The sequence below is a fragment of the Somniosus microcephalus genome, chromosome 23 (assembly GCF_052327205.1).
Source record: "Somniosus microcephalus isolate GS21.2 chromosome 23, FLI_Smic_1.0, whole genome shotgun sequence".
In the NCBI taxonomy this organism is placed as follows: domain Eukaryota; kingdom Metazoa; phylum Chordata; class Chondrichthyes; order Squaliformes; family Somniosidae; genus Somniosus; species Somniosus microcephalus.
The window spans coordinates 11,887,777-11,904,792 of record NC_141009.1 but is presented as its reverse complement, the minus strand read 5'-3'; the positions used below and the strand labels follow the sequence as shown (position 1 = coordinate 11,904,792).

At 42.9% G+C, this 17,016-nt stretch overlaps 1 protein-coding gene across 5 annotated transcripts in view; it reads right to left on the bottom strand.

Annotated features, from left to right (window-relative positions):
• The window catches only part of camsap1b (calmodulin regulated spectrin-associated protein 1b), a 129,133-nt gene extending 115,832 nt beyond the window's left edge, over positions 1–13,301 (bottom strand). For 3 of the 5 annotated variants that reach the window (XM_085965385.1, XM_085965384.1, XM_085965387.1), the window contains exon 1: positions 12,600–13,300. In XM_085965385.1, coding sequence (XP_085821511.1) covers positions 12,600–12,777 — 178 coding nt within the window. In that variant the 5' untranslated portion in view covers positions 12,778–13,300. Of the gene's footprint in view, positions 1–12,599 lie in introns of all 5 variants that reach the window. The other 2 variants (XM_085965388.1, XM_085965386.1) reach the window with 1 other exon arrangement.
• Positions 13,302–17,016: the final 3,715 nt, after the last annotated feature.

The following is a 17,016-nucleotide window of genomic DNA, read 5'->3' as shown; positions in this document are numbered from 1 at the left end:
AACAAAATCTGGCCATGACTCCCACTTTAAGGGAAAATGCGAGAGTCTATTATAAAGGATGTGGTAACAGGACACTTAGAAAATATCAATGGGATTAGACAGAGACAACATGGGTTTATGAAAGGGAAATTGTGTTTGACAAACCTACTGGAGTTTTTTGAGGATGTAACTAGTAGAATAGATAAGGGAGAACCAGTGGATGTGGTGCATTTGGATTTTCAGAAGGCCTTTGATAAAGTCCCACATAAGAGGTTAGTGTGCAAAATTAAAGCACATGGGATTGGGGGTAATATACTGGCATGGATTGAAAATTGGTTAACAGATAGGAAACAGAGTAGGAATAAATGGGTCTTTTCGGGGTGGCAGGCGGTGACTAGTGGGGTACCGCAGGGATCAGTGCTTGGGCCCCAGCTATTCACAATATATATCAATGATTTGGATGAGGGAACCAAATGTAATATTTCCAAGTTTGCTGACGTCACGAAACTAGGTGGGATTGTGAGTTGCGAGGAGGATGCAAAGAGGCTTCAAGGCGATTCAGACAAGTTGAGTGAGTGGGCAAATACATGGCAGATGCAGTATAACGTGGATAAATGTGAAGTTATCCATTTCGGTAGAAAAAACAGAAAGGCAGAGTATTATTTAAATGGTGATAGATTGGGAAACGTTGATGTACAAAGGGACCTAGGTGTCCTTGTACACCAGTCACTGAAAGCAAACATGCAGTTGCAGCAAGCAGTTAGGAAGGCAAATGGTATGTTGGCCTTCATTGCAAGAGGATTTGAGTACAGGAGCAAGGAGTTCTCACTACAGTTGTACAGGGCCCTGGTGAGACCACACCTGGAGTATTGTGTGCAGTTTTGGTCTCCTTACCCAAGAAAGGATATACTTGCCATACAGGGGGTGCAGCGAAGGTTCACCAGACTGATTCCTGGGGTGGCAGGACTGTCGTATGAGGAGAAATTGGGTCGACTAGGCCTGTATTCACTAGAGTTTAGAAGGATGAAAGGGGATCTCATTGAAACGTATAAAATTCTGACAGGGCTAGACAGACTGGATGCAGGGAGGATGTTTCCCCTGGCTGACAGGTTGAGAACGAGGGGGTCACAGTCTCAGGATACAGGGTAGGACATTTAGGACTGAGATGAGGAGAAATTTCTTCACTCAAGAGGGTGGTAAACCTGTGGAATTCTCTACCACAGAAGGCTGTGGAGGCCAAGTCACTGAATATATTTAAGAGATAGATAGATTTCTAGACACAAAAGGCATCAAGGGGTATGGGGAGAGAGTGGGTATATGGTATTGAGATAGAGGATCAGCCATGATCATACTCAATGGCGGAGCAGGCTTGAAGGGCCGAATGGCCTACTCCTGCTCCTATTTTTCTATATTTTGGTCACTATCCAGTGACAACTTTGGAAAGTGCAGGCATGCAGATTTGAAATGAAGACAGCCTGGATCTCAGCTTAGATACCCCTGTAGTGGAATAACTGGTGACACTCCATGCCTAGACACACAGATGAAAAAAGGCCACTTGAGCAAGGTGCCAGAGGAGGACTGACTGGCCAGTGAGAAATCAATGACTTTAGGAGGGAAAAATAGGTAGAAAAAAAATTATAACGCCCTTAAAAAACATAGAAGAATGTGTCAAAATGGAAATCCTACATATTTATATACAGATAAAAACAGACCATGGATTGCACAGTATTTTCAAAAAATAGTCTTGCATATCCCAAAAAAATATTCAGCACATAAGTACAGCAGCTAATTTCTCAGATTTAAAAATTCATGAATTGCCAGTCTGAAGCTAGACCAATACCAGTATATTTAGGAATGGACAAGTCAATGCATTAGAATACCAATACAGCTTTACTGAGAATCGGGAGTTATTAAAAAAGTGGACAAATTCACTATAAGGAGGGAATGTAATTTTTAAAACTAGAAGAAAAACTTGCTTTCATCCTTCCTGATTTAAATTTTTAACAATGTGCCTCACCCCCAACATCAGAAGAGTGCCTCCTACTGCACCAACAATTTTCCATCCTTTGAACTGTCCAAGTAACATTGACAATTAGGGCCCAATTAGGGGCAACTTTGTGCTGTAGGCCAATATCCACTAGAAAATGGACTGGCACTGCACAGCACAGCACAGTGTTGTGCAATAGAAATTGCTGACATGCCATAGGTGTGGCTACGGCGACAGTTTTGCCACATGCATTAATTTTAATGGAAAACGCCTTACACACAACACAGGTAAACATGCGTCACGTGTATATTTACTTAGCAAGCATCTACCACCATTCACTGTGAAGCTTGCAATCTTTCTCTTTCACCAAGGTTTTTGTCCAGCTCTTGCGAGCAGTACTTTGACTTCATCAGAGTGGTTGCTGAGAAAGTTGACTCGCACAAGGAGACAGGCCAAACCCTCCCCGCCCTCCACCCGGAACAAGCTTCGATGCTGCTTGTCCTCATTGGTGGCCGTCCCTTCAGCTTCCGAGGCCCTAGGCTCTGGAATTCCCTCCCCAAGCCCTCGAGTCTCTCCAAATCCCTCCACTTCTTTAAGACCCACAATTTTGACCAAGCTCTTAGTCACCCTTGCTAATAATTTTTTTTCTTTGTTTCGGTGTCTATTGTTTTCGGGATTAAGCCTCTGAAGCGCCTTTTGGCATTTTTCTACATTAAAGGCGCTATATAAATGCAAGCTGTTGTTATTGTACAACTTTTTAACCTCAGTGGCTGGGATGCATCTTTTTTAAGATATCACAGACTGAACATGCGATGTGTTACATTTAAACTGTATAAATTAAAATATGTAAATACGATACTTTGGATAACTTCATCACGTGCTTATGGAATATTTTAAGGAGTTATAATTTTAATGAAACTACCTTAGTGTACATGTTTAAAACAGGAGATTTTTGTGAACATTTTCACAACAACATTTAAAATACTTCACAGAAAACAGGAGATTCAGCCAGTAGACCTTACAGTGTGCATGGATGATGTACAAGCAGATTTTTGAGGTGTATGTTATTTGTCCAGCACCAGTAGAAGCGTTTGATGTTGGCTATTGTCTTTACATATGACAAGATCCTGACAGGATCCAAGCAGATTATAATAATGCATGGTATCTTAATAGAAAATGTAGCCAACGTTAATATACAATATTTAATATTAGATATTGTGTTACATTTACATTAGTGATCCCAACTTATGCACTTCTTCATTTGACCTGGGGACTGGAGAATTACAACTGTTAGGAACAGGAAGTCAACTAGTACACAGAGGATGGTACTGGCATCTAGTGTCAAAATCCAAACAAACAATGAACCAGCCCAGGATCGTGGAATTCTCCTTCCACTATCATCGTCATACCTCTCAATCGATACAGCATAAACCATTTTAAATAAATTTGCATTATTGCAGCTTTATTCACAGATCAATTAAGAATCAAATTTTTTACTCAGATTTGATTTTAGATTATCATCAGCTTGAATTCACTCAAGTTGCATGGATTTAACAGCCAAATATAGTGGGGTGGAAATTGCGGTCGGAGGCTTGCCGCAGGTGAACCCCTCCGAACCGCAAGAAAACTCTGCACCTACCTGATTGCTCCGGGCCTTCAAACACTTGCACTCCTGGGCCTGCAGGCGTACGCCTGCGTAAAGACCCACGTATCCCAGGGACGCATGACATTCGCAAGCATCCCTGGGATCACACGGGCCGGCCCGACCAATGACAAACGGGGATTCCTATTATGCTTATGGGGTTTCCATTTACATACGGAATCCCAATAAGCAGAATAGCAATCCCCTAAAAAATACACTGAAATAAAAATAAATCATCACAGGTTCAAAATTAATTCAAATACCATTTAATTAAACATTTAAAATAAAAATTAAATTTTTTGAAAAGTAAATTTAAACATTTTTAAATGGGACAAAAATAACCTAAAACTAATTTTAAATGGAAGGGAATGTTTAAATGATTTTTAATTTTAACATTCATGTAAACCCTTACGCCTGCTTTTACCAGGCGTAAGGGTTTGGTGGGTATTCGCTAGGCAACTCTGCGCCAGCGAATGTCAATTTCCACCAGTTGCATACGATCTGTCAAGCAGAAATTTGACAGGTCGTAAGTTCCGGGTTTTCGCACATGCGCGTCCCATGCAGAAGCCTAGAACTTGCGGGGCACTTACGGCGTTGTGCCTATGCCATCATAGGCCCCGTAAAATCTGGCCAGTAATTAATCTAATCATCTCTGCATTACCGCTCACCCCCTGCCCCTAAATAAAATAAATACTCAAGCAATTGACCATACCCAAATCAAGTATACATTTGTTTCCTACACTCTTGTACTCCCCCACCCGTCTCCATAATGATAAGATATGAGCAGCAGAGTTTTGGATCAGCTGAAGTTTAGAGGGAGGAGGATGGGATGCCAGCATTGGAATAGTAGAGCCTGGAGGTGAGAAAGGCATATATGAGGGTTTTAGCAGCAGGTGGGTGGAGGCGGGCAATGTTATGGAGGCCTTTGTGATGAAGAGGACATGGGGGCGCGTTATTCAAAGGTGCGTAGAAGTCAGCTGTTGATAAAAGGCACAAAGTTTTCAGACAACTGTTCGAGACCTCGTAATGTTCCACGTGTAAAAATCACAATCAGAAATTTGTCTCAAGAACTGAAGACATTTTGTAAGTTGGATCATTGACCAATACTAAACTAGCATTGTACTAAATCGCTGATGATAACACAGGTTTAATTATAAAATCAGATATAATTCTATATTTACTCTGGCTTGAAAAGAACAGCTGAGTGTAGACGACAGTATACGTCAGAACGTGAACCTGTGGAATTCTCTACCCCAGAGGGCAGTTGAGGTCAACTTAAGAAATATATCTAACTCCTTCTTGAATATATTTAATAAGGCTAGAGGGATCAAGGGATATGGGGAGAAAGCAGGGACAGGGTACTGAATTTGAATGATCAGCCATGATCTCATTGAATGGCGGAACAGGCTCGAGGGGCCGAATGGCCTATTCCTGCTCCTATCTTCTATGTTTCTATAGAACATAAAATCAGAATAAGTCCTCAATGAATAAAGTTTAATGAACAAAGGTTCACTTTAGACATTACTGCAATAAATATTCCATGACATTATTACTCATTACAACTTCTGGTGTTCTTAGAGCAGGGGCATTCTCCCCAGTGTCCTGGCCAATATTCATCACTCACCCAGCACCTCAAACAATAAACAGATTATCTGGTCATTATCTCATTGCTGTTTGTGGGACCTTGCTCTGCGCAAATTGGCTGCCGTGTTTCCTACATTACAAGAGTAACTACACTTCAAAAGCACTTCATTGGCTGTAAAGCACTTTGGGATGTCCCGAGGTCGTGAAAGGCGCTATATAAATGCAAGTTCTTGCTTTCTATTCTGCGCATTTTCTCTCCTGTTCTAGACAATTTGGCACAGAACAGATAGACTTCTTGCATATTCTAGAAAATGTAACATTTCTTAACAGTTACATTTCTGGTAATACTAAAAAAAAACTTACATTTATATAGTGCCTTCCACAACCTCAAGACGTCCCAAAGCGTTTTACAGCCAATCAAGTACAATTTTTTTTTTGAAGAGTAGTTACCACTTTTAATGTAGGAAATGCGGCAGCACATCAAAGTCCCAGACAGAAATGTGATATTGACCAGATAATCTGTTTGTTTATGTGCTGGGTGAGGGATCAATATTGGCCAGGACACCAGGGAAATTTCCCCTGCTCTTCTTCGAAATAATGCCATGGATCTTTTACGTCCACCTGAGAGTGAAGACAGGCCTCGGTTTAACGTCTCATTCGAAAGACCAGGCTGACACTCCCTCAGTACTGCACTGGGAGTGTCAGCATGGATTATCTGCTCAAGTCTATAGAGTGGGACTTGAACCCACTCCTAACTCAGAGGCAAGAATGCTACCCACTGAGCCGCAGCTGACGCAGTGCTGCTTTGGGGTTTTTAAAGGTGCCATGCCTACTTTCCAAACATAAATTCTCACATTAAATTTCAGATTCAAACATAATCTACCAGAAATCTCTCATTGTTTATAATCTGCAACAAGAATAGATGAAAAACTGTCAACGATGCTTCAATCACTGAAACAGCAATCTGTTTGTAAAACAGTGCAAATCAACTGTTTATCCAGAATGGATTTAACATAAAAAGATCTCAGCTACAGTATTCCATATCTCACATTAAAAGATCTCAGCTACAGTATTCCATATCTCACAAAGTAGATCGACATCAGATTAATGAATATTAAATAATTTACCTCATACTCTATTCTATTAGATCTAGGCCATTATTAAAGGAGTTATTTCCATTTCTGATCTCAACCAGGGTGGCAGTGCTATATAATTGGCCTCAATGATCCTGGCTTAGGAAGGGGATAAACAGCCATTCTGTGACCCCTGATGGAAAGTCATGTATGCTGACACAAGCAAGGATAGGGTCAGGCTTGGATGCAATACCCCCCCACCCCCAGCCTAGGTTGAATAACTAGAGTCAACATCTTTAGCAGTGGAGGGAACAAAAAAATCATTGTCGCAACAATGGTGCAAGTCAATGTCCTGCACCTTAGCATAGGAGAAATGGGTTCAAATCTCAGGCTCAGTTACATTTGCACGTCAACTTCACCCAATGAACTGCCGATTTCAGACAAATTGTCAGGTAAAGCAGTGAGTGGCAGCAAAATGCTTAGCCAAGCAAGGAAGGGGGGGTGGGGGGGAATAGATAATACAGCAGGGGTTCCACTAGGGAAAGAGCAGTACTGCCTTACAAGCTTTCAAAGCTGCAGTATTAATGAAGGTATAGTGGTTAATCACTATCCTCTCAGCCACACGTGTGGGCCAGAGAATGCTATTAAGGAAGCAAAGATTGAAGCAACTATTTGAGTAATATCTTTTTTTCTTATATTCCATACTTTATAATTTTAGTTGGTACATTTATTGTTGTATCCAGAATACAAAGCAAAGCAAAACAACCATTTCTAAAATGTCTGTTGACAACTAATACAAATGACACCAGTTTTGAAAACATAACCTAACAGGTATTGCTTATACCCAAGTTTACTTTGTAATAGATATTTTACACAGCAGGCTAGAGGAATTGACATTCCTGGTCCAAAAGTAGAAACTTAAAACTTGCAGTCACCTGCACCAAGTTTGTTTCACAGATCTTTCAAAGCTAATCACCAGCAAGAATTCTTTCAATACATATAATATTATAGTGGAATTCGCCAAATAAATAAAAGTGCTGCAATAAGATAGCTCCTTCTGCGAGTCCAAAATTTTCACATTAGTAAATTAGCGATCCCTTTATCCAGTAAAATGCCAATACTGCAGTGACTCCATCACATTTTTGAGGGATCTAGGAAACCAGGAGTGGTAGATTTTTTATTTGCTCTTGGAGAAGGTCACGGAAGGAGGAGCGGCTGGTGAGCAGGCCCGGGCGTTGGGCTGAAGATTGTCGGACAGGAGGAATGGTGGAAATGGAATGGCGGCGCGCACCGACTTTGCTTCTCCCAGTCATGGGAGCTTGCAAGATCACATTTCGTTGTTCATGTACTTGTGCAATGACAATAAAGTTGAATTATTATGTGGTGGACATTGACAGTAATTATTAGCCACCCCCAATTACCCTAAAGTCATTAAGAGTCAATCACAGCGTGATACTGGAGTCATACGTGGGCCAGACCAGACAGCAGTGGCAGGTTCCCTTCCCTGAAGGACATTAACAAACCAGTTGGATTTTAACAACAAATTGGCAGCTTTTCAGTCATTTCTTTCTGGTGCCAGTTCACAAAGTACCAGATTTATTGAATTCCATTTCACAACTTCCGCATCCATGCTAAAAGAAACAAGGGTAGAGATAGCAAAGGCACTATTATATAATGTATTTTAAAAATCATTAGAAAAGAGAATAGTGCCAGGGGACTGGCAGACAGTGAATGTTATTCCTATATTTAAAAAGGAAGATAGAACAAGTCCAGGGAACTAAATCACTAATTAGCAGAACGACAGTGGTAAGAAAGATAATGGAATCTTTACTCAAAGATGTAATAGAAAAACATCTAGAAACCAAAAATCGAATAAAGACTAGTCAGCACGGATTCCAAAAAAGTCATGCTTGACCAACATTATTGAATTTTGAGGGGATGTAATAGAAAGAGTAGATAAAGGTAATGCAATAGATGTAACATACATGGATTTTCAAAGGGCCTTTGATAAGGTAGAAAGCAGTCTCATGACTAAAGTCAGAGCATATGGAGTCAAGGGACAAGTAGTAGAATGGATAGCAAGCTGGCTACAAAACAGAAAATAGGGTTTAAAGGTACTCAGACTGGCGTGAGGTGGGAGGTGCTGTTCCACAAGGAGAGGTGCTGGGACCACTGCTGTTCACCAATTACATAAACAATTGGGACTTGGGAATCATAGAAAACATAGAAGATAGGAGCAGGAGTAGGCCATTTGGCCCCTCAAGCCTGTTCCGCCATTTAATGAGATCATGGCTGATCATCCAAATTCAGTACCCGGTCCCTGCTTTCTCCCCATATCCCTTGATCCCTTTAGCCTTAAGAAATATATCTAACTCCTTCTTGAATATATTTAATGAATTGGCCTCTTACTGCCTTCCGTGGTAGAGAATTCCACAGGTTCACCACTCTCTGGGTGAAGAAATTCCTCCTCATCTCTGTCATAAATGGCCTACCCCTTATCCTTAGACTGTGACCCCTGGTTCTGGACTCCCCGACCATCGGGAACATCCTTCCTGCATCTAGTCTGTCTAGTCCTGTTAGAATTTTATAAGTTTCAATGAGATCTCCTCTCATTCTTCTAAACTCTAGCGAATATAAGCCTAATCAACCCAATCGCTCTTCATACGTCATTCCTGCCATCCCAGATATCAGTCTGGTGAATCTTCACTGCACTCCCTCCATGGCAAGAACATCCCTCCTCAGATAAGGCGACCAAAACGGCACACAATACTCAAGGTGTGGTCTCACCAAGGCCCTGTACAACTGCAGCAAGACATCCTTGCTCCTGTACTCGAATCCTCTTGCTATGAAGGCCGATATACCATTTGCCTACTTAACCACCTGCTGCATCTGCATGCTTAGCTTCAGCGACTGGTGCACAAGGACACCCAGGTCTCGTTGCACTTCCCCTTTTCCCAATCTATTGCCATTCAGATAATAATCTGTCTTCCTGTTTTTGCCACCAAAGTGGATAACCTCGCATTTATCCACATTATACTGCATCTGCCATATCACCCAACCTGTCAAAATCATACTGGAGTTTCTCTGCATCCTCCTCACAGCACACACGCCCACCCAGCTTTGTGTCGTCTGCAAACTTGGAGATATTACATCTAGTTCCCTCGTCTAGATCATTAATATATATTGTGAATAGCTGGGGTCCTGGCACCGATCCCTGCGGTACCCCACTAGTCACTGCCTGCCACTCGGAAAAAAGACTAGTTTATTCCAACTCTTTGCTTCCTGTCTGCCAACCAGTCCTCTATCCAAGTCAGAATCGGAATTACAATTTCAAAATTTGCAGATGGCATAAAATTGAGGGGTATAGCCTTTCCACCATCTACAAGGCACAAGTAAGGAGTGTGATGGAATATTCTCCACTTGCCTGGATGAGTGCAGCTCCAACAACACTCGAGAAGCTCAACATCATCTAGGACAAAGCAACCCGCTTGATTGGCACCCCATCTACCACCTTAAACATTCACTCCCTCCACCATCGGCATACCGTGGCTGCAGTGTGCACCATCTACAAGATGCACTGCAGCAACTCGCCAAGGCTTCTTCGGCAGCACCTCCCAAACCCGCGACCTCTTCCACCTAGAAGGACAAGGGCAGCAGGCGCATGGGAACACCACCGCCTCCAAGTCACACACCATCCTGACTTGGAAGTATATTGCCGTTTCTTCATCGTCGCTGGGTCAAAATCCTGGAACTCCCTCCCTAACAGCACTGTGGGAGTACCTTCACCACACAGACTGCAGCGGTTCAAGAAGGCGGCTCACCACCACCTTCTCAAGGGCAATTAGGGATGGGCAATAAATGCTGGCTTTGCCAGCAGCGCCGGGATCCCACGAACGAATAAAGGAAAGTTAGTACTTAGGAAGACTGCGACAAAATACAAGAAGACGTTAATAAACTTGAAGAATGGGTGCATAGATGGTAAATGAATGTTAATATAGACAAGTGTGAGGTGGTACATTTTGGTAGGAGGAATAAGGAGGCCACATACTCCTTGGAAAATAAGAGTCTAAATGGGGTAGAGGCGCAAAGGGATCTAGGGGTACAGATTCCCAAATCATTAAAAGTAGCAATGCAGGTTAACAAGGCCAAAAAAATGCAAATAAAGCACCGGAATTCATTAATAGAAGAATAAAATTGAAGAGCAGAGAAGTTATGTTAAACTTATACAGGACCTTGGTTAGACCCCATTTATACTGTGCACAATTCTGATCACCAGATCATGAAAAGGATATAGAGGCATTGGTGAAGGTGCAAAACAGATTTCCAATAATGATACCAGAATTGAGAGGTTATAACTATCAGGGTTGAACAGGCTGGGACTCTTTTCTCTAGACACTAGTAGGCTAAGGGATGACCTATTAGAGGTCTTTAAAATTATGAAGAGGTACGATAAGGTAGATGTAAAGAAGAGGTTTCCACTTATTGGGGGGGGGGGGGTCCAAAACTAGGGGTTATAAATATAGTCAGTGTGGTAAACCATGTCGTTGTTGTTGTTGTTGTTACACACTGTTGTACCTATGCATGCCTCGCCCCCTGCCTTCTTGGAACCCAGTCAACCACGAGAGGCATGCTCTGTTCTTTGCTAATAAAAGCCTTTAGTTACTCTCTTAACTCTCAGTCTTTTATGAGTAATTGATAGCGCATCAGTCAGTAATAAATCCAATAAGGAATTCAGGAAAAATGTCTTTACACAGGAAGTGGTTAGAATGTGGAACTTGCTACCATATGGAGTACTCTGCTGTCCATATCCAAATTCGCATCAGGTCCTGTTCACCCATCACCCTTCTGTTCACTGACCTAGAGTGTTCTGGGAACGCCTCAATTTTAAAATTCTCATCCTTCTTTTCAAATCCCTCTAAGGCCTCGCCCCTTCCTATCTTTGTAACCTCCTCCAGCCCTACAACCCTCACAGATCTCTGCACTCCTCCACTTCTGGTCTCTTGCCCATCCCCGATTTCCTTCGCTCCACCATTGGCGGCTGTACCTTTAGCTGCCCGATTTCTAGGCTCTGGAATTCCCTCCCTAAACCTCTCCACCTCTTTTCCCTCCTTTAAGACGCTCCTTAAAACCTACCTTAACTGTCAGTTGACAGCACTCCTGTGGCGCACCTTGGGACATTAAATGCACTATATAAATACAAGTTGTTGTTGAGGCGAATAGCATTTAAGGGAAAGTTAGATAAGTACATGAGGGAGAAAGGAATAGAAAGATATGCTGATAGGATGAGATGAAGTTGGATGGGAGGAAGCTCCTAGGGAGCATGAACAGACCAGCTGCGCAGAATGTCCTGTTTCTGTGCTGTAAATTCTTTGTAAATTGCCAGTGGAATTTGAACTACGACCTCTAGGTTGCGATTCAAGTACCATAACCGCTAGGCTACATTAAAAAAAATCTAGTTTGGGGTTTATATATGCATGCTTTCCTATGTGAAAAGATCAAAGTCAGATCAGCTGTCATCTCATTTGTTATACAGTTCCCTACTGCCTAACGCCACATAACATCTAAATATTTCACATTTTTCAGACATTCCTCATGTCCAAACTGGAGGATTTGTGGATAATACATTTGGTATCTGCCTTTTCTTACCTAAGCTTTAAATCTCTCACTAGAAAGCAGAATGTTCAGTGTCAAACACACCTATCTGACGAAATCAGAACTAAAACCGCGTCAATACCGAACAGGTAGCAAAAAACAAACGAGTGCGTTTACGAAAGTCTGATTACTGTCGATTCAAATTCTAGTAGAAGGCTTACCAAGTACTACAATTAAGTGTTCCACGAAATCAAAAATCAAGTTGGTTTTAAATCAAACATCTAAGACTATTCATAAGGACACCACAAGCCCTGAAAATAATCCCCAAATTCTAGCGTTATTACATAATGTTGAAAGGGATCCATTCATACTTCCTGCTACTTTGAAATGGCCCATTTTCAGTTCTCTTCAACGTCGTGATTTTTTTTTTAAAAAACGAAAGCATTTGTCCAAAGACACGCCAACTGCATAATTTATTGTAGTCCTCCAGAGCAAATTTAAACATGCAAAAATCAGCAACTGCACTATTTAACTATTTATTCATGTCTTGCCAATGCACGAACTTGGCTTTTTAATTTTAAAAAAATCTTGTGCCTGATTTTAGCAGAGTGCTTGCCACAATTATTATTATTATTTCTGCAAAGACGCAAACATGATATGCGAGTACCTTAAATTAAATAAACAGATATTAAATTGATAAATATATATTTGGTCGTCAAAAATGTGCAAATTTCAGACTTACCTATGCCATAGGCTTTGGAAAAAATCCAGGCCAGATTGGCGGCTATTTTGGCCCTGGATGAATCGTAGAGCTCCAGAGGGACAATCTCAGCGCAGTCAGAGTCAGGCAGCTCCCGCATCTTCCTGCTACTGCTGCCATCTCCAGATGCACCGCAGCCACTAAAATCCACATCCACCATCTCCAAAAATAAATGTACTAAAAAAGAGCTGAATCTCCCACCCCAAGAAAAATAAAATATCCACGGAGATTTTCTTCCCACAAAAAAAAAGGTTGTCTCCACCGCCACCGTTCAGTAGAATCTATCCAAACGCCGCATTAATTGAGCTCGACGGCCGCCTCCCCTCACAGGCGCGGCCTAGAACCGTGACACTCCAATGAATGGGAGCGTAAAATAAAAACCACTAAATAAAATGGCCGGCTCTGCCACCCCCCTCCCGGGGATAGGAAGGTCCAGAGGACTAAAGTCAGTCAGCAATTTAAAAAAAGGCTGTCATAATGGCTCTAGTCGAGGCTGGGCTGGACTGTAGGCGTCCTTTGTGGCGGTGGCAGCCGCCGACTCTTCCTCGTTGCTTTCCGTCTCTCGCTGACAGGCGGCGCCGCGGCGGCCGTTAGAAATTCTCCTCCTCCCCAAACCACCCAACTGCGCACGCGTCAACCGCCAGGCTCACCTCCACTGCGCGCACGCGCGTCCACAGCCTACTGGCGCGCCAACCGATTGGTTTTTCCTTTCGCCCTCCAGTGCGCACGCGCGCCAACCGGTTGGGTTTTTCCCCCTTTCGCCCTCCAGTGCGCACGCGTGCCAACCGACAGGCGCGCCCCCGCCCTCCGTCTTCCGTTGTTGCTGCGCGCGCGCGTGCCGTCACCTAGGAAACGGTGACAGCTGTGGCGGGAGATTCAAATTGGAAAAGGTGGAGGGAACTTTCTCTTCTGAATATCTGCTGTTTTAACTTTTTAAACTTTCTATTTTCATATATATATATATATATATATATATAAAACTTATCATTTGTAGTTGATGGTGGCAGGGCAGGTTGAGAAAGCGGTTAAAAAAAAAGCATAGGGGATCCTGGGCTTCATAAATAGATGTAAAAAGTCACACAACACCAGGTTATAGTCCAACAGCTTTATTTGAAATCACAAGCTTTCGGAGCGCTGCTCCTTCTTCAGGTGAAGTGGAGAAATGCATAAAGACACAGCTTATATAGTCAGAGAATCATGTCAGATGTTTACAGGTAACCTTTCCAACTGCCATTAATCACACCTCGGCAGAGAGATAATCACAGCAGTCAAAGGTGTGAATGGTGTCCAAACAGGTCAGTCAGGGAAACATTACATCAAAGAACAATGAGGTGGGGTCACAAGGGGTCAAATATTGCAGATGCTGGGGTCTGTATGAAAAACAAAAAAACAGACAAAAAACAGGCATAGAGCACAAAAGCAAGGAAGTTATGATGAAACACTGGTTAGGCCTCAGCTGGAGTATTGTGTCCAATTCTGGGCTTTAGGAAGGATGCGAAGGCCTTCGAGAAGGTGCAGAAAAGATTTACAAGAATGGTTCCAGGGATGAGGGACTTCAGTTATGTGGATAGACTGGAGAAGCTGGGGTTGTTCTCCTTAGAGCAGAGAAGGTTGAGAGGAGATTTGATAGAGGTGTTCAAAATCATGAGGGGTCTGGACAGAGTAGCTAGAGGGAAACTGTTCCCATTGGCGGAAGGGTCGAGAACCAAAGGACACAGATTTAAGGTGATTGGCAAAAGAACCAAAGGCAACATGAGGGAAAACATTTTTACGCAGCGAGTGGTTAGGATCTGGAATGCGCTGCCTGAAAGGGTGGTGGAGGCAGACTCAATCATGGCTTTCAAAAGGGAACTGGATAAGTACCTGAAGGAAAAAATTTTGCAGGGCTACGGGGAAAGGGCGGGGGAGTGGGACTAGCTGAAGTGCTCTCGCAGAGAGCCAGCATGGACTCGACAGGCCGAATGGCCTCCTTCTGTGCTGTAACCATTCTATGATTCTATGTTAAAAGTGTAATTTTTCTTTGAGGGAAAAATTTTGAAAAATCTCTAGTTTATGTTTTTGTTCATATACTTTTCACTGACCCAATCATTGGGTTTAAATATTGAAACCAAAATCTTTGCTGATTCTCAATGTTGTCTTGCTGTTGTTTTATAAGAAGTTGCATTTAGAGTTATACAGCACAGAAAGAGGCCCTTCGGCCCATCGTGTCCGCACCAGCCATCAAGCCCTGTCTATTCTAATCTCATTTTCCAGCACTTGGTCCGTAGCCATGTATGCTATGGCGTTTCAAGTGCTCGTCTAAATGCTTCTTGAATGTTGTGAGGGTTCCTGCCTCTACCACCCTTTCAGGCAGTGAGTTTTAATCCTAAGAGTTTTCAGCCAATTTCACTGCTTTGCCACACCTATAAGCTGTTTGAACGCCTGATACTCAATAGGATAGCACCAACTGTAGATGAGAAGATCATTCCAGTGCAAGCAGGTTTCCGCCCCGGCAAATCAACAACAAGCCAACTGCTCAACCTCACACAACACATCGAAGATGGTTTTGAGCAAGGGATGGTAACAGGTGCTGTTTTTGTAGACCTGTCAGCAGCATACGATACAGTGAACCGTAGACGTCTCCTCTGCAAGATTCTAGAGATGACAAAAGATATTCACTTAACAGAGCTGTTAGAAAGCATGCTTCAGAATCGCCGGTTCTATGGTGAACTAGGTGGGAAGCGCAGCAGGTGGCGTATTCAGAAGAATGGTCTTCCTCAGGGAAGCGTGCTTGCACCGCTGCTGTACAGCATCTACACGAATGACCAACCTATAGACGGTGTCACACGCCGTTTTATATATGCTGATGACTTATGTGTCACTGCCCAAAGCACTGATTTTAACACCGTGGAGAAAGCGCTTTCTGAGGCCTTGGAGGGACTAAAATCCTACTATGAAGAAAACCACCTTCGCGCAAACCCATCAAAGACGCAAGTTTGTGCATTCCACCTCAGAAACCGTGAAGCCAAACGCCAGTTGAAAGTAACCTGGTGTGGAGCAACACTGACGCATTGCATGCACCCTATCTACTTAGGAGTCACCCTTGACCGATGCCTCACCTTCAAGAACCACATCGAGAAGACAAAGGCAAAAGTGAGCGCACGAAACAACATCCTGAATAAGCTCACTAACACAAGATGGGGAGCAAGCCCGAAAACATTGCGAACCAGTGCACTTGCTCTTTGCTATTCTACTGCCGAATACGCCTGCCCTGCATGGGAAAGGTCTACTCATGCCAAGAAGATGGATGCCGTTCTGAATGCAAGCTGCCGATTTATCACAGGTTGCTTAAAACCAACAAACACCAACAGCCTATATATCCTGGCGGGTATCGCTCCCCCTGATATAAGAAGAACGGTAGCCAGCAAGAAAGAGCGACTCCGTCAAACATCAGATGAGAGGCACCCTCTGCATTGTCATACACCTACACCCAGCCGCCTAAAGTCAAGGAAGAGCTTCATGAACAGTGTTGTTCCATTACAATCAACCTCATCTGAAGCCCGCATCGCCTTGTGGAAAGACCGGCTCGCCAGTCTTGAACAACCCCCAGCGATGGAAATTTTACCTGATGAAAGCCTTCCCCCAGGAGCTAATTGCAACTGGGCAATCTGGAAGTGCCTTAACAGACTTAGGACCGGTGTAGGTTGCTCAAAGGTGTCACTAAGCAAATGGGGATATTCAACCAGCCCGACAACTTGTGAATGTGGAACTGAGGCACAGACTATGCAACATCTCCTGCAATGCCCATCGTTAGAGGAACCCTGCACTGTTGCAGATCTTGCCGAATCCAACAACAAGGCGCAAAAATGAGTCCAGTTCTGGCTGGGCTATGTATAGACTGTCCGTGGACACGATAAGAAGAAGAAGGCAGTGAGTTCCTGATTAGTTTAACCTAACATTTGACATTTGTGGCTCTTACAGTATTTCTTTCACCTCCTGTATATATGTTGACCATGACCAGAAACACACCATTTGTGAATTTGTTGGTAAAAAAGATTGTGCCCCTCCCACTCCATGGTGTAGTGTCTTGTACACAAATGCTTCGGGCCATCAGCCTGCATTAAAGCAGACAACGTCAGGGTCTGGGTTGACATTGTCAAAATCCCAAAACACTGATGAAATAAACCAGCATTGTACAGGAGCCCTCTGCAGTTGTGAATTGTTTACCACAAAAGGTAATTGAATAAGTTTCTGTGAAACATTGAAGAAAATGAATTGTTGAAATAAATTCGGCATTAGCCTCACACAAGTATTTCACACGTTCTTGTGGTTGGATTGTTTGAGCTCTCATTTTTTTTAGGTCTTTTTTCACAGTCATGATTGCAGTGAAGAGAACATCAGGTCTTAGACAGGCCACACA